The sequence below is a fragment of the Ammodytes marinus genome, assembly GCF_949987685.1.
Source record: "Ammodytes marinus genome assembly, chromosome: 11".
In the NCBI taxonomy this organism is placed as follows: domain Eukaryota; kingdom Metazoa; phylum Chordata; class Actinopteri; order Uranoscopiformes; family Ammodytidae; genus Ammodytes; species Ammodytes marinus.
Genome location: NC_137215.1, coordinates 17,822,317 through 17,845,496, shown reverse-complemented (window position 1 = coordinate 17,845,496; position 23,180 = coordinate 17,822,317). Strand labels below are relative to the sequence as shown.

Genomic DNA, 23,180 nt, shown 5'->3' with positions numbered 1-23,180 from the left:
ACAGCTTTTTTCTATGGCTTCTGAGGATTCTATCATTCCACAGTATGGTTCTCGGTTTGAAGCAGCTCCTTAATAAACACTTTTCTGTACACATCTCATGCATGCACACAAGTCTGAAGGGCTATTATGTAGGGTGAGATAAGAGCTACCACATTATTTTGCCATGGAGATCGTAGTTGTACATATCGGGAAGCACCACTGATAATAGACAATATTCCCTCTTGTTTGATCCCCGGAAACTCCGAAAACCAAGAAGAGTGGCAGCAATCGTCTATCCTTTGCTTTGTTTACAGTCGTGACCAAAATGTTCTCCATGCACAACATGGCTCTATTGTGTAAATATATTTCTTCGAGCTCACCGCTAAGCGAAAGCAGTTAAATCGCAATGAAACACTCGGGAATAGGAAACATAAGTATTTAAATGTTAATGTTCAGCACAGCTGTCAGACTTCAAAGCTTTCTTTTTGCATACAAAACAATATGGAGCAGGCATGCAATTTATCTCCATTTTCCACCTCTTTGTCCTGCTGCTTGTGAAATGCCTCTAAAAGAATGTGATAAATGGTATACACAGGACACATTATACATGCCCTGAATACTGACTTAATATTGCCTCTGTCAAGGAGAAAGGCAAGCAGAGAGCCACCAATGGCCATGCTGACAGGTGGTCTGGGCACCACAAAGTTCCTGCTGAGAGGAGGTGGAATATCTACAAAGGGGCAACTGTGCAGCCTTATACATGTAGCCCAATAACAGGTGGGATCTTGACAGGGGAGAGAGGCAATCAGTCTCTCCATCAATCCCTGTCTTCAAAACTCCAGCTCTGACAGCTGGTGTGACACCTACTGTTGCCCTTGCCTAATGGGTGGTCCCTTTTCTGCTTCAATCAAAGGTGACAGATATCAACTAAACCTACATGCATTGAAAGATCCAGCTGTTGAAAAAACACTTGTGAACAATGTGTGAAATTTAAAATGATGACAAAAAATGGTGACCAGATGTGTCTCAAGAGGAAGACTTTGCTATGGTGCATTTATTACAGGCATATAATAATTCCAAGGGGTGCCGACATCATGCATTGTCCTTGTCCTTGTGAATAACATTCTTCTCAACTGCTTTCAAGGAGATTAATTCCCTGGATTTTATGATAAGAACATAAGCACACGGCATATCCTTATAGTCCAAGATCCGCTGCAATTGTTCTTCAGAACTATCAATTTTAAATTGATTTCAACTGGAACCCCATTATTAAATTTGAAGTGAATAATTTTATTTTCTTATTAAATTATGGGGGTTCCGGATTACGTTCAAAGCATTGAAAAGGATGATTCACCCAAATGACAAATAAACAAATGTTTCACTAACCTGGATGGTATCTAGCAGTTAGTTTATTTGTATTCGTAGAGGCTCTATGATATCTTTATGATACATTTTACAGAGGTACTCCAGCAAATTTACATTGTATGGGAGACTCACAAAATACAAATTTAAAATAGAATAATCAAAATGATAGCACTATATACCAAGATAACCTGCCTTTAAACTCTTAGCATGATTAAAGCTCCAAAACTACTGGATCCTACATTTTCCAAAATGCCCCAAAAACATCTTTAGATACCTTCCATCCTTACCTGACAAATTCACACTTCTTTCAAAATTGAAAATAAGGAACGCCAGGGTTTCTATTCAATATGTCTCCAAACCCATATCCTAACCTGGGAAATATTGGGGCCCAATAACATCACTATCTATTTTCTCAGACTTGACAAAGCTTATTCAGAGCTACAGAAGACATTGTAGGACTATTTTCACAGGCTGTGTGAGTAGCATGCCATATGAATAGCTAACTGAATCTATTTGCTCCATCAGTGGAGCCCTCCCTTAAAACTCCCCCACAATTTTACTTTTTAAATAAATTGTTTCCCATCCCAAATTGCTGAGTAATATTAGCTTGCTAATCATTTTTATTCATCCATTGTGTCCACTTCAGTTTGGTGACAGCAGTCTCCTTGTATTAAAGTCATTTGTGTTGCACTAAAAAATCACAGCACTCCTTTTCCTTTTGAATTACATGCACGGCACAGTGGGGGAGTAAAAGCAAACCAGACAAGAGTGCGGCAATACTATTTCAGAAGCATCTTTAGAATATTCAGATAAATTTGGATGCAATTATACTTAGTTCATATGTCTTTGGAATAAGGTTTGTATGCTTGAAACATTTCAGCTATTAATATTGACTTTGAAACACAAGCAGCTGACTCGAACACCATCAAATTACACACGCATATCGGAAAGTAGGCTCTTGCCAGTTTACATAAGTGGCAAGAAATTCATTGGTGTTTCTGTCAGAGGTCAAGGTCCCATTTCTAATGACTGTCCTGTCTTTCCACCTGCAGATGGTCTACCTGCACTGTCTTTCTCCATCAGCACCTTGACCTTGATTGGCATGTTGGCAGTGATCACTTACACCGTGAGTTGGAAACCTACACAAGCAGTTACTGTTGTTTTTCTGTGTTCAGTGGAGCTATATCTGCACAGTAATTAGAGCAAATCATCCAATCGGATGGTTTCCAAATGTGCCGCCCTGCAGCTTCATAGGACCTGTGATAATTGAGACATCTTCTATAAAAAGCTTAGTGGTATATAAAGAAAGACTAAGTAGAATAATATTGCCTTTATCAGACTTTCTCAACATAATTGTTTACTTCATATGTCATGGTTGGCAATGCATGTTTGGTTTTGTAGAATATTATTATGTAGTGCAGTTTACAGTTTTAGTTTTTTATTGATTAATTTATTATTTTGTTTGAATGGTTTCCTTTCCTATATTCTTCTTTGTGTGTGTGTGTGTGTGTGTGTGTGTGTGTGTGTGTGTGTGTGTGTGTGTGTGTGTGTGTGTGTGTGTGTGTGTGTGTGTGTGTGTGTGTGTGTGTGTGTGTGTGTGTGTGTGTGTGTATATATATATGGATCTACGTCAGTGTCTATTAATATTTGCCTATATTTTGATTCCCTCAGCACTCTGCAGTTTTTCATTGTTTTCCTGGATCAGGAAAATTGACTGCGCTGTAACATTTGTTAATGCTGTCCATTTTTCATAGCCGTAATCTTGGTAACTAGACTGTAAATATTCCCTTGAGGGGACGGCTCTCGTGTGAGCCTGGGAGGAACACAGAGTAGTGCCTATTGGGGAGAAATACAAAAAACCTACTCGTGTATCATCTCAGGGAGTGAGAATAAAAGTGACAGCCAACCCCAATCTATCCAGTTTCTGTGACGCTCAAAGAGTCCCATTTGACAAATTACACAACAACTGAATGTGGTGCTCTTAATGAATAATACACCGCCTATTCAATAAGTTGTAGAACCAACCTCCTTTACTGAAATATACTCCCTCTAAGGAGTAGAGGAATTTGATCCACTGTTCTTCACTAAAGAGGGGATAATTACCCTTCACATACTGAAAATGGAAGTGTGCTCAAATTTGCACTGACCCCTTGTTGCTATTGACTCTGAATGCCCTGTGGAAATCAAAGCTCCATTGCGTCTTTGTTTTTGATGATTCTTCTTTTGATGAAGTCAATCAAAGGCATCAGGCCTTTGGGGCGACATCAGCAGCTGCCCCTCCTTCTATTATTCTCACAAACCATAATGCAGACACTCATTTTATCTCACCTTTTTTCCTTAAATTTGCTTTATTTGCTCTTTACTGACTCCTATTTACAATCGGCAAAACTATTCTTGGTGGCAACCTACCCATATTTGTAAAGAGCTGTGCAATTAATCATTCTTTACTATTCAGCCTTATTAGCTTAATGGAATCTAAGTGACGGGTACCATAAGCAATGGAAATATTGCCCATCCCTCCTGTGCTAATTTATCACTACCACAGAATAAGCCATGTGCCCTTAATGCAAGCAACTCTGATGTAAACAGTATATAACACTGCAGCCTAGGGCACTTAAAGTAAATGCAGCAAAGTGAAGCAAGCTACAGCTTGTACTGCTTTTCTAGTCTTATTTTGGCCCTCTGGTACATTAAACGGAGGCACCCTTTATAAGCAAATAGTTTCTGCAGTTTTGACTATGTTTTTCACTTAACTGAACCAATCATTTTGTAATTTTAAAGGCAACATTTTTCTATTGGTAAAACATGTAATCATCAGTAAATTCACAACTAATGATACATTTAGATAATCTGGTACATGTCCAGTCCTACAACTACCTAATATCAATTAGAGATTAACTTTAGATTAGATTATACTTTGTGGTCAAATAGGTTTTATTTATTTACTTCTCCACTGTATACTGTGAGCACACTGGTGTAGTCTTCTTGTTTACTCTAATTTACTCTAATGTCAAGTATTTAAATATCTGCACTATTTTGTTAAAATATGGGATGAGAGAACTACATTGTGTATTTCATCTGCTCATGTTACTTTTAACTTTGAATTTACCCACTAAACAGGTTTTTGTTGTTGCGTCCGTGCTGTTGAATTTTGGTTAGGTTAGGGCTACACTTGTTTATGTTAGGGTTAAGTTGAATTAAGAGATTGCACCTTTAGCAATACTCAGCAAGTTAAGAACTACCTAGCTTTGCGTTGGATTTCAGATGAAAGTCAAATTCAACTGCAGCAGTCACTTTTTAATGGTGAGGATTTTATTCAATAATGTAAATAATAATGATGAATTTCTTTCATATTAACTGGAATGTTTGCACAAGCACATTCCTTCTGGATTATCTCCCACTGTTTGATTGACAGTGATGGCGTGAGACAGTGATGGCTTATATCAAAGCTCATGCATCATTTGAAATCCTATGGCTTCATTTAAAAGCTTGGCTAACATATTGACTTGTGAATCTCATGGCTCCGTCTCCTCTGGACCTACCTTTCTATCACTCCTAAATTGCCAGCCATAGGACGCTGATGCAGAAGAAAAGTTTGGGAAGATTAATGTCTGTTGATCGAATCACAGGCCCTGAGATTGACCTGGAAAGATGGGCTCTCTGAGTGAATCAGAAGGGGTATCACATATATTTACTTTACGATTCTCCAATCCTTTGATGCTTATTTGATATCAGATTTTATATTTAAATTAGGATTTTTATAATTTTTACCTATCCCCACCCATTTACTTTTTTACATAGGGTTGAAGTTTAAAACTCTGTAATTGGATGTTGTATAAAACTTGGCATTTAACAATGCATATAGCCTTGTTTATTGTGTTTTTCTTTAACTTTTACAAGGAACATATTATCAACTGCATTTGAAGAACTACGTAAAAAGACATTAAGATACTGATGCAGGCTTACCCTCATTTCTATATCTGCATCTTTGCTCTAAAGGTATCATTACCATCCATATTGGGGGTGATCTGTACTGTACTGGTCTGCACTGTTCTGTTCTACTGTACCTAAATAATAGGTAATAGGTCTTTAGTCTTTAGCTCTAAAGCTTGAAGGCAACCTGAGAAGCCTTTCAGTTAAAATTGCAGTCCATTCAAAAATAATCTTTTAAATCTGACATTCTTACCCAACCTTAGACAAAACAGGATTCATAAAGCTCTCATTTAGCCCATATCAAAATACTTTTAAGCATGAAAAGTAATATTGTGCCAAAGGGTCAACATAGTTGGGAGTGGAGGGACAGTGAGGTGTAGAACCCAATCCTCTGCAAAATAAATGTTTTTAATATTTGTCTCTCTCTCTCCTCATCCTCGTCCTTGTTATCAGCCACTGCACATCGACTTATAAACGAAAGCATAAATGCTGACTTCATTGGCCTCTATGTTTACTTTCGCATGAGTGCTGCGCATGATCTCTTTGTTATTATTCTTTTGCCCATGCAGGTCAGTTCAGGGCTGTGAACAGTTCACATTGGAATTTTATATTGACCATGTTTAAGAAATAATGTGAACAGACAAACAGAACCATTTTAGCATTAAAGCTCACAGTGTGACAGTAGCTTAAATCTCCGATGTAAAAAAAAATGGTCTACCAAAACAACATCTAAGAGAACATGGTATAACCTAAACCTTCCAGCAAAAGGCTTTGCTATACTCTTCAGTCTATGTCAAGCAAGTATCTGCTGGTCTGCCTTGTTTCAGTAGGAATGACATGTTACTAAGCATAGTATCAGGAGAAAACCCAGTATCCATTTAACATGTCAGATTATCTGAAGGGTTCACAACAAACTCTCTATTTGCTTATTTATATGTTTCTCAAGGTTTGGGTGTTTTTAGAAATTAGAATCAGAATAACTTTTATTACATCTTATTGTACAGTAAACAAGAGTAAAATTCTTAGGCTTGGTTCCTCAACATTCACACAGCAGCAACAGTAAGATAAAGATAAGACACCATAAGAAGAACTAAGTAAAAATATAAAATAAGTAGCAGCATCAATAATAATAATAAGTAATGAGGTGTAATAAAGTGCGAAGTGTAGGGTGTTCAAGTGGTAGTGGTAGCAGCCACAGGTAGTGTTATTGTGCAATAAATAAATGCTGTGCAAATACAATAGACAAGTATGTGGTTAAGTACCAGTCTGTTGTTGTGGTGTGCATGTGGATGGTTTGGGGGTAGTGTGTTTCTCCAGGAGCTTGACTGCTTGGGGGAAAAACTGTTTGTCATCCTCTGGGTTTTGGCCCTTAGGCTTCGGTACCGCCTCCCTGACGGCAGTAGCTCAAACAGTTTCTGGCTCATAAGATCATAGCTTCAGCTGTCCTTCACGGAAAACTGGAAGAAACTCCTTGGATATCACTCCAAGCAATACATTATTTTAGCAATTTTGTTGAATATTGCACTAACTTTATAGCCTGGAAATCCAGACCCACATCTAGAACGATATAGGGTCTGGTCATGATCAATATGCCTTCCCAGCTCAAGGCGTGGCACCTACGCGTGCATTTCAAATACCACTGCACGCAAGTGGATAGCACTTCGGAGCAATGAACAAGGTGACGGATTTAGCCCCGTTCATTTAGCGAACAGTGGGATTAACTCGTCAAATTAAACTTTTGCCCTGTTCGGTCGGCAAAACAGAAAATTCTTCTTTCTTGTCAATGAAATATTTGAGTGCCGTCTTCCAAATCGTTAAGTATCGAGGCCAAAGCCGTTTCGAACTCAAACAACGTATCCACATCCATCTTTGTTGTTTGCTATCACGGCTTCAACAGCGCGTGCCCAGCAGTGTCATCATACGGTTACGTACATAGGGCTCTGGCCTGGCCATATCAGATAGAACGATTGGATTGGCAGGTCAGAATTTTCCGACATAGTTAATGCGCTCCAATGGATCGTGTCCAGACCAACAGGCTGAGCAAATATAAATTTGCCAGCGGCAGGTCTGGATTTCCAGGCTATTAACTTTGGGCTCTGAAGATTATTTTTAAGCCCGACTGTCGATACTGCTCTTTGCTTCACTGGATCTAAACTATTGGTTTACATATGGATTTAGGTGATATGGGCTGCTTCTCTGTGTCCCATTTGGTGAATTGACCAAACTAAATATTTAAATATATTTAAATAATACTTCAATATTTAAATACAAGGGTGTCACCCTGGAGTGCCGTCTTGATCATTCCACTTTGTCAGTCATGACCTCTATTATAATGACTGTTAGTTAGGTCCTTCAGCATAAAGAAAGCAATCCTTCTACTCCTGAATGTAAAGTGAAATAAAATACTTGATCAACCCAGTCACCTTTTCATTTTAAATGGTCCTAATTACTTCAATGGGTCTCTTGATTGTAAGTCATGTGGACATGTTGTAGATTTACATAGGCCTAGTATATGAATTGTCTCATGAAACTGAATACAGAAGATTGAGAAAAAGTAATAAAAAAAAAAATCTGATTATTATAAGCAAGTTATCGCTAAATCATCAAAATGTCCAATACAAAACTCATGTTGCATATGAAAGACCCTTCACATGAAAGACACATGAAGATAATCAGCTTTATTAGCCAAGTATGTGTAAATATACAACAAGTTTGACTTGGTTTTGAGTAGCTCTCAATGTACTATGTACTTCAATTTATAGGTAGATAGAAATAGGAATCAGGAAAAAATAAACAAACCAAAACAAAAAAACTAACTGAGGTCACTTTATATATATTTTTGTTGCTTGACCTAAAAGTGATATATTTTGAAAATCAAAGATGATTGCTGTGGTGGAGTTCCTTGTTTAAGTTTGGGGCTCTGAGATCAGTGTCATAGGTACTAAAAGCTTTTAACAAGCAAGTAGTCATACACCTGGCACCTCAACAGTCTCTAAACGATCCAAAACACACTCCAGTTTTGGCTCCTGCTCCTACCTTGTCTTAAACATGGCAACATACTCTCAATATTTGGAATAAAGTTACAATCTCTTTGAGTCAAGAAGAAATAAAGAAGAAGTATGTCTTGTGCACATTAACATCACATTTATAAAAATGTGACTTCACCTTAAAATAAGTCACCACCAGACACAGCTTAGAAGGGGCATCTGGTGTTTGGTGAACCTTTCCTTCACATGTGTAAATGTTCCAACATGCTAATGTGCTGAAAGCTGCTGCGCTTAGGCTATTATCTATTATATTTTAACTTCCTTAACGTAAAACACATACTTACAAAATGACTTGTAAAATACCAGAACACCTTAACATTTTCAGGGTTAACAATTATCAAGCATCTCAATTGTATTTAGTCTTATACAGAATTGGAGAGAGTATGATTTTATGACCCCTAATCCCCCTTAACTCAGACACACATGGATACACTCACAAGGCTGCTCTGTGTCAGGTTTGTGGAGCGTGTCTTGTTTTAATGCTCCAGCCGAATCTTCCTTATTAATCAAATGGAATAAGTGAAGCCAGCGCAATTGGCGGTGCTGCCCAACTTGCAGGATTTATAGGGATGTGTTGAGTTTTAAATCTTTGAAATGCATGAACTTGGTCATGTCAAATTGAAGTGGAATCATCTAATAGCCAACTTCTACACTGAATGGTTCCAATGAGCTACCATATACTGGATTGACATCTTTATCGCAAGGTGTTGAGAATATAGAGAGAGGGGATGTATTCTAACTCCTCCCCTCTGGCTCCACCATCAGCATTAGAGAAGAGTAACAAAGACCAGGCTTGTGTAGGAGACGAGACTCGTGGCCACCGACATCTCCTTCTTCCTACCCAGCCATCATGTGACTCTCTGAATGATTTCAGCCAGTAACTGCCCCTTTGAACAACACACACACACTTGGATCCACCCTGATCCATGCTACTTCTGGTTATTTTTGACAGTTGTTTTTTTAATAATAACTTACTGAGCAAACATGATTATGTGTAAGCTAAAAAATGTGCACTCTACCTTCTTTTTTTTTCTCTTCCCTTTTTTATATTTCCCCCATGCAGTTGCACATTTGAGGAGAAGGGAGATGTTTCTCTTGGGATCTGGGACAGGTTTTCCTTTTATGTGTGTGTTTGATATTCGGCACATGCTCCGGCCTTAACAGCTCAATGATTCATTGCAGGAGGTGACATTCGCCCCGTAGCAGAGATCCACAGCAGAGACTAATAATAGTCCAGCCTGACTTAGTATCCCATGTGACTCTCCTAATGCTACCTTACACTCAAAAACTAGTAAAAGTTGTTTTTGGAACAGTATAGGCTCTTTTGTCAGATGTTTCTCCCACTTTAACAATAGAAGAAAGAGGGCAGCATCTTTTGACGAGGCTGAAGGTATCTCTTTGCACAGAAGGCCCCTTTGTTTTATTATGAACCCATAAAATGGCTCTCCTCCAAGTTGGTTAAAGCGAGACAGCCCAGGGAGAGCAAGAAAGCATTGGCCTGTTGCTGTGCTGTTACTATTTATTTTCTATTGATTTGTCTGTTTCCTGGTGTTAAAGATGTCCCCTATTTTTAATTGAAGTTCAAACATCCCTTCAGGATATTGAAGCCCAACAATAGCTGAAAATGTCTTGACCTTAGTGCACATGTCCTCTCTCTGTCTCTTTGCTGACACTGAATCTATCTATGACTGTGTATGTGTATTTCTTTATGTCAAGTAGTCATTGTTTATAATTTATACATTGCGTATACCTTATTTATTTCCATGTCAGTCAACATTGATGGCACCATGATGCCCCCTCCTCTAAAGATATTTCTCCCTTAAGTCCCACTCTTGGAAATGTAATCAAATCCTGCACAGAGGATAGTGCTGTCACATGGGGGCACTGTTAAGCTGTAAATTGTATCAGAGTGATGTAAGGCAGTGATATCCACACAAAATGGTTGCAGAAAAATTCACCAATAAACCTCAGCACAATTATAGATTCCACCATTTTAAACTTTTTCCTCTACCAAAAATTACACAGCCTTGGAGGCCAGAAGCTATATGGGGGGTGTGTGTGTGTGTGTGTGTGTGTGTGTGTGTTTAATTACCCTCATTTGACTTTTGTTGTGTTCCACACAGGAGTTTTTCAACAGGCAGGCGTGGGTATGTGTGGGTGGATGCACGTGCCATATGTGCCATCCAAATACGACAATACTGTGTGATTATAATGGAAGGTTTGCGCTATCTTTCAGGCATATGGTATGTCCGTACTGCCGCTGAATCTGATAAAAGGCACACGGAGTGTGAAGTATGAACGCCTGGAGAACACAGAGGACATTGATGATGTTGAGCATCAGATAGAAAAGCTGAAATCCAAGGTTGGTCTAACCCAATGACACAAAGCACTGGTGCAATACACGACACACACACAATATCATATTATCAACAAGTCGTGAAATAACATCATGGAACGAAGATAGAAAAGGAAAAGATATACATCATTACATGAACAACAATTACATTCATAAAAAAAAATATTACTTTGTTTTTTACACTTCAATATAATGTTGTGTATAATCACACATTCATTGAAAGCTACACATGTATTGCCTCCAGCTGATCAGTCCCTCCCCCTTTATCTTTCTGCCATGCTCCTCTGTTTTAGCATGACATTATGGATGGTTAGCGTTGTCCTCATTAACCAGCATCTCAAATGCAAGCAGCAAAGACTAGGAAAAACAAGTCATTAAAAAAACAAAACAAATTATTTGTAGCTATCAGTTGCCAACATTAAGTTGAACAAGGAGTGGATTTCTCATCCCCTCCCCCCCCCCCCAACAAAAACAGAATCCCTGACTCCACCTTTAAATTACCCCAATAAAGTTTATATTTATTTGGATGTTTGTTGGTCTGCTTTCCAGTGTCAAGATGGACGACCCCTTTCCTCAAGGGACAGAAACAACCTGCATGAGCTGGAGGGCAAACTGCAGGTCCTCCGGCGCAGGGGGAGACACCTCGAAGTTGCAGAGAGGAACTGCTGCACTAAAGTGGGCAGTGCTCTCAGACCTGTCAAGGTGAGTCTCCTATTATGGAATTGGCTCCCATTCACAGGAGTAGAGTATACTGTATGTCTTGTATGGACTCAATTGTATGCAAAGGTAAACCCCATTTATATTAAAGTCTGTATATTGGATGTGATCTTAAACAATACCATTATTTAATATTTGTTGTGGCCTTTTATATGGGTTAGGTCTCCTGCAGCTGTTTTTGTGGTTCTTCACGTAATAGCGGTGTATTCTTATTTTTTATTTTTTTTGCCAGCTTCAACATCTTCCTCCTTTACTATTTCTTTGTGCTCAAGTTCTAATCTGGACTGCTCTAGATTCACTTTTAGTTCTACTTTACACAACTGCATATTTACCCAATTCCCATGGGTAGTCTCTTCACCTAATTTACTCTGAAGTATCTCAGGGAGTCTCACATTGCTCAGGCAGGTACTCATGGATCCCCAGGGGAAAAACCAAAGCAACCACACACTTCTCTTTTGATTTGACTTTTTTTGGGCTTGGCAACCAATACCTGGACCTCACATGTGCAATTTTAATATAGTTGTTCCCATATTCAAATGTTTCCTAACAGGGTGGGGAAAGGAAGGAGGTTATAACACCATTTTATTTCAGACCTAAAAATCGTAATTACCTTTGGACACGTTTGTACCGGCACTTCTACTGGCTCTGCCCAGGCAAAAATCTGGAGATGATGCACTGATGAGGATTTGAGATATTTTTTTAAAGTGCTATGCAATTCAGCACGCCTTATCCCTAGTGGGTACCTTCACTAAATCAACTAGCAAAAATTAACCATTCCAAATTAAATTGTGGAACTGATCGATTGTTCAGTTGTATACTGACATTTTCCACAGTTTCCTACAGTTTTTTGTCCAGCTTAACCATCAGATTGTAGAAAAAGTGCCTTCCTAGGGACTCATTGAATACAATATATTCAAACCTTAAGGCTAATAATAAAAAAAACTTTATTTGAAATTATATGGCTTAAGATAAAGGAATAATGACTATACATATCCCGGTTAAATTTGATCGGGGGTTTGGGTCAGGAAGTAATATTTTTTTAAAACAATTGAAAATCTTTTACTGATTTTATTGTACTATGCATTTGTAAACAGGCTGTCTCTAAAAAGATTATTCTACTTTAAATAGTCAGATGTTCAGCCTTGGCAACATATTGTGGGGGTCACATGTCGCATAATATTCTATTCCCCGTTTGCACCTTACAGATCACAAAGTTATTTTTCGCCTCATACAATTCCTGCTTCAGCTCGGGAAGAGTAATGGGACTGACCAAAATGCTACTGTAATGATTCACTGCAATAATTTCCACACCTTGCACATGCACTCCACTCATGCACACCCAGATGCACAGTGCTTATAACAGCATCCATGCTTGCCCATTCTTGCACAGCAAAGCAATGTTGATGCAAAGATTAATATTGTTTTCACTTCACATTTTCTGTATTAAGGACAGTATGAGTTCCAACATTTTCCTAGTTTCCATTTTACTTTCACTGTTCCTCATTCCTCTGTATTTTACGGCACTTCAGGCATGCACACGAACATTATTTAACCGGTGTCTGAATTGTTTTTGTCTTAAACCAAGGGGTTGAGTCCCCTGACTCAAATTTAAACAGTAATGAGTTGGGGAATGAATTTACTGAATACTCAGGCACTGTTAAAGAATGATACGCCAAACGATTGTGATTTCTTCAGAGCAGCGCCACTGTTTCTCAAGATTTATTTAAAATCAAGCCTGGGCGAAAATTACTTGTTGAGCATGTGGAAGATCTACAGTGTTTGGACCTCACAAAATACAGTATAATACGGTTTTGATGGGATCATAAAACAAAGGTAAAAAGTAGTTTTTCAAGCACGGTTGTTCTGACAAATAATAATTATAAAATGCAAGGCTATATTATTTGTTTATGAACAATGTCAACTTTTCATTTTAAGACTAAATCCCATATTTTGATGATTTGAAAGCTTTTTTTCATGGATCCAAGCCCTTAGCACTTTACTTTTTTAATAGCCAAACTTTTTTTTTACTCTTGTTTGGTTGAATTAAAATGAAGGGCAGCATAATCAGTGCATTTAAATGACTGTATTTTTCCTCTGTCTGGCCTCCAAACTATATTGTTGTTCATATCAAGGCAACATAAAAAATAAGGAAGAAAAAGTGTTTTGATTATCAGTTTCCTGATTGTAATTGATGCTTTGCTACAGTCATTGAAAAGTTATAGTAAGGGATGTTTTGTCAAACCTAATTTGGTTGAATGTTTTTTATGTAAATTACTTATTTAATTAACTTTGTTCATTATTGTTTTGTACCTTTTTTAATTGATATGGATATGTCAGAGGTCCTGGCAAGCAGGAGTGATAGATTGTAAACACTTCTAAGTAAAAACAAATGTACAATCAGTTTCATCAGCTCTTTCATCCCTATTCACGACTAGTTGTTATGGTTAGGTGCCAACTGCCAATATTGTGTGTGTTATAGAAAATATACATCATAACACTGAAATATCAAATATATTATTGAACTATATATGTCTATGGTTGTTACAAGATCGTTTAGCTATTTAGGCCCCCATGAAGACAAGCAGTTGATAAGGTGTATTGCCTTTTTGGCTGCTGCCCACCTTTGCCTCCCTGGTTGCAAGCTCCCTTCTCTGTCTGGGCTGTGCCATTGGTTCCCCCCGTCACCTTAAGCAACACTGCCAAACGCTGGCTGGTCAAGCCATATGGTCTCTCTTGACTCTCTTTGCTTACCTAGTCGATTGCCTTTGAAAACATACATTTTCCTACATTGGGATTCTGTCATTGGGGCTCACAGTGCAGATCACTGATTTGTTTCTGTGTATTGACCACTGTTTGTTGTTGTTGTAATTTGTTGTATTTCTTATTTTTTTTCCAGATAATGTTGGGCATATTCTTTATCCTGGTGGCACTGCTGTTCACTATTGCCCTTTTCATTTCAAAGTAAGTCACATTATTCCCTGTTTAGACCAAAACCCTTATCGCAGTACTACTTACAAATATGTCATATAAGGCAGGCAATGTGACAGTGCATTTGTTTCCTTTAACTATATTTATTAATGCCTAAAGATAGATACATATAGTTCAGCTTTTTCTCTGTGTGTTTCAGTTTGGATAAAGCTCTCCACTCCGCTGGCATCAGCTACGGGTTCATAGTCTTTGGCACCAACCTCACCAATCCTCTGAATGAACTTCTATTAGCCTTACAACCCGTGAGTATCCTCTCATCTCTCATGCTGAAAACATGATTATACTCAATTAGGGGTATGCTTAAAGCCATATTTTCTTGCTTCCATCATAATTAATCCCAAATGAAGCATAATTTAAGGGTTATTCTAGGTTTTCCTTAAATTCACTTATAATACTGGTAGAAACTTGAACGTGTACTGTATGCTATAGTGCTATACACACAGAAGGTACTCGTATATAATAATAACACATTTTAAAAACTACAAAAGCATATCATGCATGTCATATTTAATTGAATGTCAACGATCAGTTTCCATATTTTGGAGAAGTCTTGATACACACTTCTTATATTTTTCCAAGGACTGTAAGAAAGCACAATTGCATAAATGTTACCTATTTTAATAATACTCACACATGCATTTGACTTCTTTATATTTAAACTTTTCAAGGGATCAGGGCCGGGAGAAGTTGCAGTATGTAAAGCACAAATATGTAGTCTTTAGCTGGCACAACAGTCTTTTTTTATTTATGCAACCACTCACTGACATGGTCATGCATTATGATCCAAAAATGATTTAGTAAATTGTACCTGGTCACTTCTGAACTGATTGCAAACTACAAAGTTAGGAAAACACTGCAGTGCAATAGTCACAACAGCCCTGCTGCCTTTTCTAAATTATAATGATTATATTTTGCTGTGCTCAATGCCACCAAGCTCTCTAGCACACTTAAGAAAATTGTGGTTTTTAGACTTGCAGTAATTGCAGAATTTATGTATGATAGATCTTTTTATTGAACCACTAACCACCGTACTTACATTTTGCATGCAATCAAATTTTCATTATACATTTTCCTTTTTCTGTCAACCACAAGAAATACAAGAAATAAAAAGGTATAAAAGTTCAGTATATAAAAGATGAAAGTAATTAAGGCTTAAAATAAAAGGTATTGTGTTTGTAACTTACGTTATCAAATTTGTAAATCACAGATAATTATATAATATTGTGTAATTTTAATATTTAACTTGCAACACAGAGTAGCCTTAAAATGTAACTTATGTATGCTGGATAATGATTCAAATGTATTTATTAGATTTTTCTGGTCGGTTATCTTTTTGTTACTGCCATTTAATTAATCAAATCCTAGTAACTCTATTTTTTTTAAATGGGAAACCCATGATCAAAATCTTTGTGTCATTTACTATCTTTAAAAAAAATATGATATTTTAAAAAGTTATTAGCCAGAAGGTTGCCAGAAAATGAGCTACTGTCATCTTTAACCAGTTTTATTAGTTTATTACTTTGTGCAAAAATATACCTGTGGATTCTGAAAAACCTTCATGGAATCCCAATTAGCTGTGCGTCAAAGCTTGTTTTATTGTTTTTTTAAATGTGGACTATTGAAACTGACATTATATTCAATACCGTTGCTTCTTTTATTCCAAGTCATTCCTACAGGCCTGGTCAATGAATAGATTATCCTCTGTCGAACTTAGTATTCTACAGCAATATTTGGAAAGAAAATGACTGACAGCTCGGACCATCACAGAATTGCGTCATAGATGGTGGCATTGATTAAATGTCTCAGGCCAGTGTTTAGAAGTATGACCTTGGTATTTAAGGAATTAAATAAGTGCACCAACAATGGGATACTGTAGAGGGATCAGCTTTGAGGTTAAATCACAACATATCAGGTTATGGAACGTAATCGATATAAATGTATGTCTCATGGAATGTGCTTTACTTTCAAAACTACATTTAAAATAAAAATGTTTTATTGGTTAATAGAAAAAGGTTAGGAATACAGCTTTTAGTGTTCAACAGTCTTGACACTGTCTGACTGCACTGCGCAGTGACTAGCTCAGATGGGCTATAGATTAATTGGGCTAGACCAAGTGGTATTGATGATAGTTGATCATTACCAGCTCCATGCATCCATGACAGGCAGCCAGCCCTAATGTTTGTCTCCGTGAGCAATAATGACTTAATGTGCAAAGAGTGCATGAGTAGATGTAACTGACCTTCTTCTTGGCATCACAGGTTTTTCCGTTGGATTATATCCTGATCACAGTCATCACCATGTACTTTGTCATTACATCCATGGCCGGCATTCGCCACATGGGCATCTGGTTCTTCTGGATAAGGGTAAGCAAACCCCTTTCTTCTACGTTAAACTAAAAAAAACATACTCTATTTATTGAACATTACTGTTTTTTTTCCTTTTTCAGCTGTACAAAATAAGACCAAAGAAAACTCGGCCTCAGGCCCTTCTCTTCCTCTGTATGATTCTTCTCCTGATTGTCCTTCACACCAGCTACATGATCTACAGCCTAGCCCCACAGTACGTCATGTATGGCAGCCAGAAATATCTTGTACAGGTGAGGAAAAAAAATGTATGTACTTTTAGGTCTTTTGTCTGGCTGACGAGAGCTAGCTCTGAGGATGAGGCTGTAACAACAGCGGGGTTGGTCAGTATGTGGGTCCAGCAGCCGGGTGTAGGCAGTATCTTAGTTCTCTACGGGCTAGTTGCAGGGCTTTTAGACTCTTGTGCCTCTTGGATGATGTCTTTCTGTATTAGACTTTGTGGCTGTTACTGTGTGGATCTGTTGTTTTGACAGTTTCTTCCCCTCTGCATGATCTGATGCAGCCCGGCTCTCTTTTCTGTGTGTGTGGGTGTGTGCATATAGTTTTGATGCACCCCTTGTGTCTATGATTCGTCTCAAATAATCTTTTAAACAACTTACGGTTAATTAAAATGAACCGTCGCGCTTTTTTTTGCTTACACATCTTCTTTTTAAATGAGATGAAACAACTTTTTTAAAAGCAGCTTTATATGTCTCACAGGGTAATAAACATGGCTGATTCCTCTCTGCCGCTGTCTTTTCACTAATGGTGTTTGAATACATAGTTTCTCAGCGCTTATACCAGCCTAGAATACAAAGTGCAGCATTTATGTTGTAGATACTGGATAGTAATAAGTGTGCACACTAAATGCCTTTTTAGTGAATTTTGTAGTTCTTCTAAATGTTGAGCTCTCTCAAGCCACAATATTAAAAAAAAAATGGTGATGACCAGTTTAGTATCAATGTGTGGTGTTTCTTGCTAAACAGATACATTCATTCCTCTTGTGTGTTTTTTATTAGATGCCCTCAGCAGGTCCGGCACCTGGAAACACGAGTGTTGCCACGACGAGGATCTGTGGTGCAGACGCGCCTGAGGGTAAGTCTGTCATCTCTGCTAGCATAGTAAAGGTCCAATAGTGAGATGTGGCAAGAACTCAGACATCATCAAAGATTTATTCCTCGCATGTTGAGTCCTCAACTACAAAATAAGAAAGACAGTGTACAACGTGGCCAGCACTTCTTCAGTAATCTTTTATCACCATTCATTATTTATTAGTTGGTATAATATCAAGGACAACACATCTAGTTATGACTGTCTCCATGCCAACACCTATTACAGTAAATCAGCCATGAAAACATAAATATGTGACATGTACATTATACCAGGGAGCTTTATCACAATGATTTATTAATTTGCCCGAATGCTAAAGGAAGAGTCTCGAAGACCCCCCAGCCCTTGAGATTTAGACTCTGTACTGTCATCTGCAACACCATGTCTATATTTAACCCTTTTAGGGTGTATTCACACATGCCGTGTTTAGTTCGGTTGAAACGAACTCAGATGCACTTCTGCCTTCGGTGCGCATCTTTCAGGCAGGTGTGAATACAGCAATCGCACTCGGGGGCGGACCAAACAAACGCTCCGAGACCCAGCTGAAGAGGTAGTCTCGGTCCGTTTTCAAACGCACTCTGCTGCAGTTCGTTTGTGGTGTGAATTTGTCCGAACTCGATCCGACCCAAATGCAGGACGCACTGTGCCTTTTCTTTCTTTTCTTTTTTAATAAATTGCAGTCAGCTTCACATTATGGGAAAGTGTTGTTGTCGCCATTGTTAGGACGAAAAGTTGTGGTTTGACCGGGAGCCCAGAACAATATATTACATTTGATCGAGAGGACGCGTAAAAATGCTGAATGTGTTCAGCGATCAGATGCAGGAGAGGGGAGCGTCTCCCGCACAGTGCCAACAGGTTCACGCTGCGCAAGAAGTGTGTGTTTTTATTTTGCTCCCCATGTACGGGACCGTCAATACTATCCCCGTGTCAGTTTGGAGCTGAACTGCGCCGACCCAGCTGATACACAGCTTAATCAGCTGAGTGTCAGCTTGAGCCTATTCTTCTCGCGAGCCGCGCGTCCAGCACCAAAAATACAGTAAAAATGATGTTTCATATCGTAGGCTACAAGCCACATAACGTGGCATTGACATAGGGCTACATATTATAACCATATGAAACAACAATAATTTGATGTTTTTCCTCTTTATTTATAGGTTAGATGTAGGCCTTTTTATTATTTTTAACCCCATATTATATCAATGGTATATTTCGCAGTTTTAACTTCGTGCTTCCTGCTTCTCTCCACCCCAGAATGTCTGTCCAATGAATGAATGACCTCAGCTCACGTGTGGTTTTGCTTCGTAATGCTGGTTCACTTGCAAAAGGGGCAATGTGAAAGTGGACCACACCAAACAAAAAAAATCAAAACTCAATTTGGTCTGGACCAAAGCAAGTGAACTAGCGGACTTTCCCAGTGTGAATACACCCTTAGAGTATTTGGACCCTATTTGTATTTGTTTTTGTTAGCGTAGGTGTTATAAGCGGGGGAATTATAATTCTTCAAGGTACTGGACCATAAATGCTTTCTCTGAAGATGCAGAAGTGTATTGCAATTAGAGTTGCAAGTGAGTATTGATGGGTTTTAAATACCAAGTATGTAATAAGAAAAGCAGTAGAGTGTATTTGAAAAAAAAGGTAAGTGGGAGTTGTTAATTGTTATAGTCAATTAAGTTTTAGCATAATTGATATTTTCTAAATATATTTTCTCAAAAATTAATCTTTTGACTGTGCTGGTTTTAATGAATGCATAATAAGTAAATTATTCATAAGCTTCCCAAATGAATTAAGAGAAAGTTTTGCAAACAAGGCTGACCCTTGAAGCCTTAAAAAAAGACACTGTAAATGATAATAAATATCCTAAAAAGCATCACATTCCGAAAATTTCTCAGTGCAGCATGCAGTGCTGAAAGCACCTGTAGGCGAAATCCTCAAAAAACTGTTGCTGTTATACACACACACACACACACACACACACACACACACACACACACACACACACACACACACACACACACAAATGCCAACTGGAGATTTAATTTATGTCTTCACCTGTTATAATATTTATTCCGTCTTCGGGTTCCATGTTAAGACAATGTTAGCATGTGCCAGCTCCAATGAAGGAGTTCCAACAGTAGTGGACCTGCTTTAAAATGCTGCTTTATTATTCATAGCATTGTTTAGCTTCTGTAGTTGTTCTGTTTATTATCCATTCTTTATATACAGTAACACATTATCAAAATAAAGATTGTTGTTTGATTTTCTATTGAACTTAACTGGAATTTTCAGAAACTTGTGCCAGTCTCTCTTCTTATGAGATGACACCTGTGGTTTTGTACACACTTTGACATGGCTGACATATAGTGTGGTATTAATAGCAAACTAGGCTGGGCTTTCAGTAGTGGGTGTTGTTCATGCTTGGTGACTTTTTCAGGATTATACAACACCTAGCTGCTAATGGACTAATGTCTTTGACATTTGAAAGATGTATACCTCCCTTGGCCCCATTCTCATGAACCGGTGTCACCTTGCGTAAATGGCAATAAGTGGTCAACGGTTGCTATTTCCATGGCTAGAAAAAATACACTACCTCCTAAGAATGTATAATCCACCATAAATCTTGCAGCCAAAGATATACAGTATATCCTTATATTAAAACCGTTGTCACAATGTTGACCATACACTATACACTGTGAGGACCAATGTTATATACATGTCTATATTGTATAGATAACATTATACTAATCTGTGTAATTACAGTTTCCATTCACATTCTAAACACAATACAAATAATTACCATTAACCAGACTGTTTTGTTTGATTTTGGTTTCCTCATCTAAGTAGAATGTGATTAAAAGCTAATACATTTCCATTCAATCAATTAATCCAGCAATGTAGAAACGTGATAACAATGCCAAATACTGCCAACATACAGCATTTACATGAACTGACAATCCCCCATAATACTCCTGTTTACATGACTATTTGGATAGAATTGAGGAAATAATTGGTTTTTCTTTGTTAAGTTATTAGTTTTTCTCAAACAAATCATTTTCTTTCTCTACAACTATCACAATTAACCCAAGCAGATTCAGTCACAATTATGCACTAAAGCACGTCATGTTGTCTATTGTCGCTACTAGAAGAGAAGTTGAGGGTAGCTGGTTTGCTGGATTAAGTAAGCAAAATCATATGTGTTCCTGGCACTACAGGAGCCTCAGTTGGTAAGAACAGAAATCCATGTGTGCATTGTGTGGACACGAGTTTAGTAAAGGATTGTGGGCAGATTTGGTATCTTTCAGCGCTGTTATACTAAAGGTGGTAAAAGAATCACAGGAACAATGGCCAGCAGTATTTCTGCTCTCTCTTTCAACCAGTTTAGGGAAACCAATCCTATTTTGGCCATCTTGGAAATGGCTCCTGCTTTCATAACAGCCGTTGTACCACCTACCATGAGGAGGAGGAAGTGTCAAGCAGAGACAACACATGTGACTGAGAGGGAGTACAATCAAAAGCTCAGCGACCGATATACTGTAGAAAGTAACAGGGGAAATATTTCTGTTGGTGAAGAGTGCAACTATTTATTTGATCATTTACATGAATCAGTTTTTATGAACGGAGAGAGAACCTTGTCAACCACCCTTGGTACAAGGTGTTATATTTTATTATTACAACGTCAGTGGCACAAAGCCATTTATTCCTTTTCACTGCTAGTCAGTCAACCAAGTCAACTGAGGCTCATGTACTGTAAATGTGCTTCACTAATGTGTGCCCTTTTGTTTGCTGGTGTGTCAATCTAAGTAACCCCAATCTGCAAATTCAATAAGATTTGAGCCAATATTGAGGAAACAAAAATAAGAATATTCTGCTTTTTAAAAGGGGAAAACTGTTTTAAATGGCATTTACATGGTCCTGTGATGTTGGTTCATTTCACTAATAATTTAATAAAATACAAAAATACATAGGAAAATGTATCATATGTTACCATGTTACCTTTACCTACTATACCAGTATTAACTTACCCTTATTTTGTAGACTTTTGTTATATAATGTTGGCAAGGCTAACTTTTCTATACAATCCAGAGCCACAGCATTAAATCAGGCAGCGTATTATATCTACCGGTATATATTTTGTCAACATAGAAATAGTATTCTTCATGCCATGTCTCCTGGGATACAAAACAATGTTACCAAAGCATGACCAAGAGATAGACTAACATGAATATAAAATGATATTCCCATATTCTCTACATTTCAGTCTCCTTGCTGTTGATGTCAAAAATAAGAATGGGAATATACACTATGATAGAAGATTGCATCAAGTTCGTAACAGGCTAAAGGAGATAAACCCAGAGTGTGACACTGGATCAAAACACAGCTGAAGTCATTTGTTGCTCACAGTGGTGTTATGACACTATAGGATCTTGGTGAGCATGTGCTCGTTGTCAAGCTCTTCATTATCTACTCTAAGGTCATTAGCGCACCATCACTCATTGACTCAGCATAATGGAAATTAATCCTCAGAAATGAGTTGCCATGGCCTCAGGCAACCTTGATGTCTTCTCCATTTTGCGATTTTACACAGTGTTTAAAGGTTTTTAAAGGAAAATAATAATCTTATTATTTATTGGTAGTGATGTTCTCTCGACCTCCCAACCGTAGCAATGCTGCTTCCCTTCTGTTTTAAGCAGCTGTTTATTTTAGCCGGTGAAAAATGTAATCTCCATCCATCTCACTTAGCATAGCAGCACTAAATCTCTCCATGTTTTGCTTTAGTATATTCATTTACTTTAGTAAAGTTATTTGAATAAATAACTGTATTATATATATAATTCTTTATTTCAGACCCAGGGGGATCCATATCAACACAAACAACATAAACAAATACACAAACACAGAGTAAAAAATACACAGCCTTTCACAATATTCAGTGCCAAGCATACAGACATGATCGCCAATGGTTCCACAGTCTGGAAGAAAATCTGACCGAACTGCATAGAGGGTTGGCCAAAACTGCAATTAAGTTATTTTCAGACTCCGATGCCCTACACATAAATCCATGCATCAGGCCACGTAACACAGCAGAGCAGGTAGGGACCCCAACACTTACAAACATTTGGCTTGCACTGGAGCTTCTTGGAGCTCTCAGCAGTAGCCTCATGCTATCATTATAGGCCACTGTAAGCTTTCTAATGCTGCCTTGTTTATAACGACACCACAGGTGGGCAGTATACAGCGGCGTACAATACGCTCTAAAGAGTGAGATTTTGACAGGTACAGAGCACATACTAAACTTACGGCAGAGCATGTTCGCTTGTGCATACAGCTTCCGACGCTGCCTATAGA

The 23,180-nt window shown here is 38.0% G+C and overlaps 1 protein-coding gene across 2 annotated transcripts in view; it reads left to right on the top strand.

The window, feature by feature from the left end:
- The window catches only part of lmbrd1 (LMBR1 domain containing 1), a 68,422-nt gene that overhangs the window by 36,623 nt on the left and 8,619 nt on the right, over positions 1-23,180 (top strand). For both annotated transcript variants that reach the window (XM_080037412.1, XM_080037411.1), the window contains 8 exons: positions 2,397-2,470; positions 10,561-10,686; positions 11,230-11,382; positions 14,294-14,358; positions 14,525-14,627; positions 16,644-16,748; positions 16,832-16,981; positions 17,747-17,822. In XM_080037412.1, the coding sequence (XP_079893538.1) occupies positions 2,397-2,470; positions 10,561-10,686; positions 11,230-11,382; positions 14,294-14,358; positions 14,525-14,627; positions 16,644-16,748; positions 16,832-16,981; positions 17,747-17,822 (852 nt within the window). The remainder of the gene's footprint in view (positions 1-2,396; positions 2,471-10,560; positions 10,687-11,229; positions 11,383-14,293; positions 14,359-14,524; positions 14,628-16,643; positions 16,749-16,831; positions 16,982-17,746; positions 17,823-23,180) is intronic.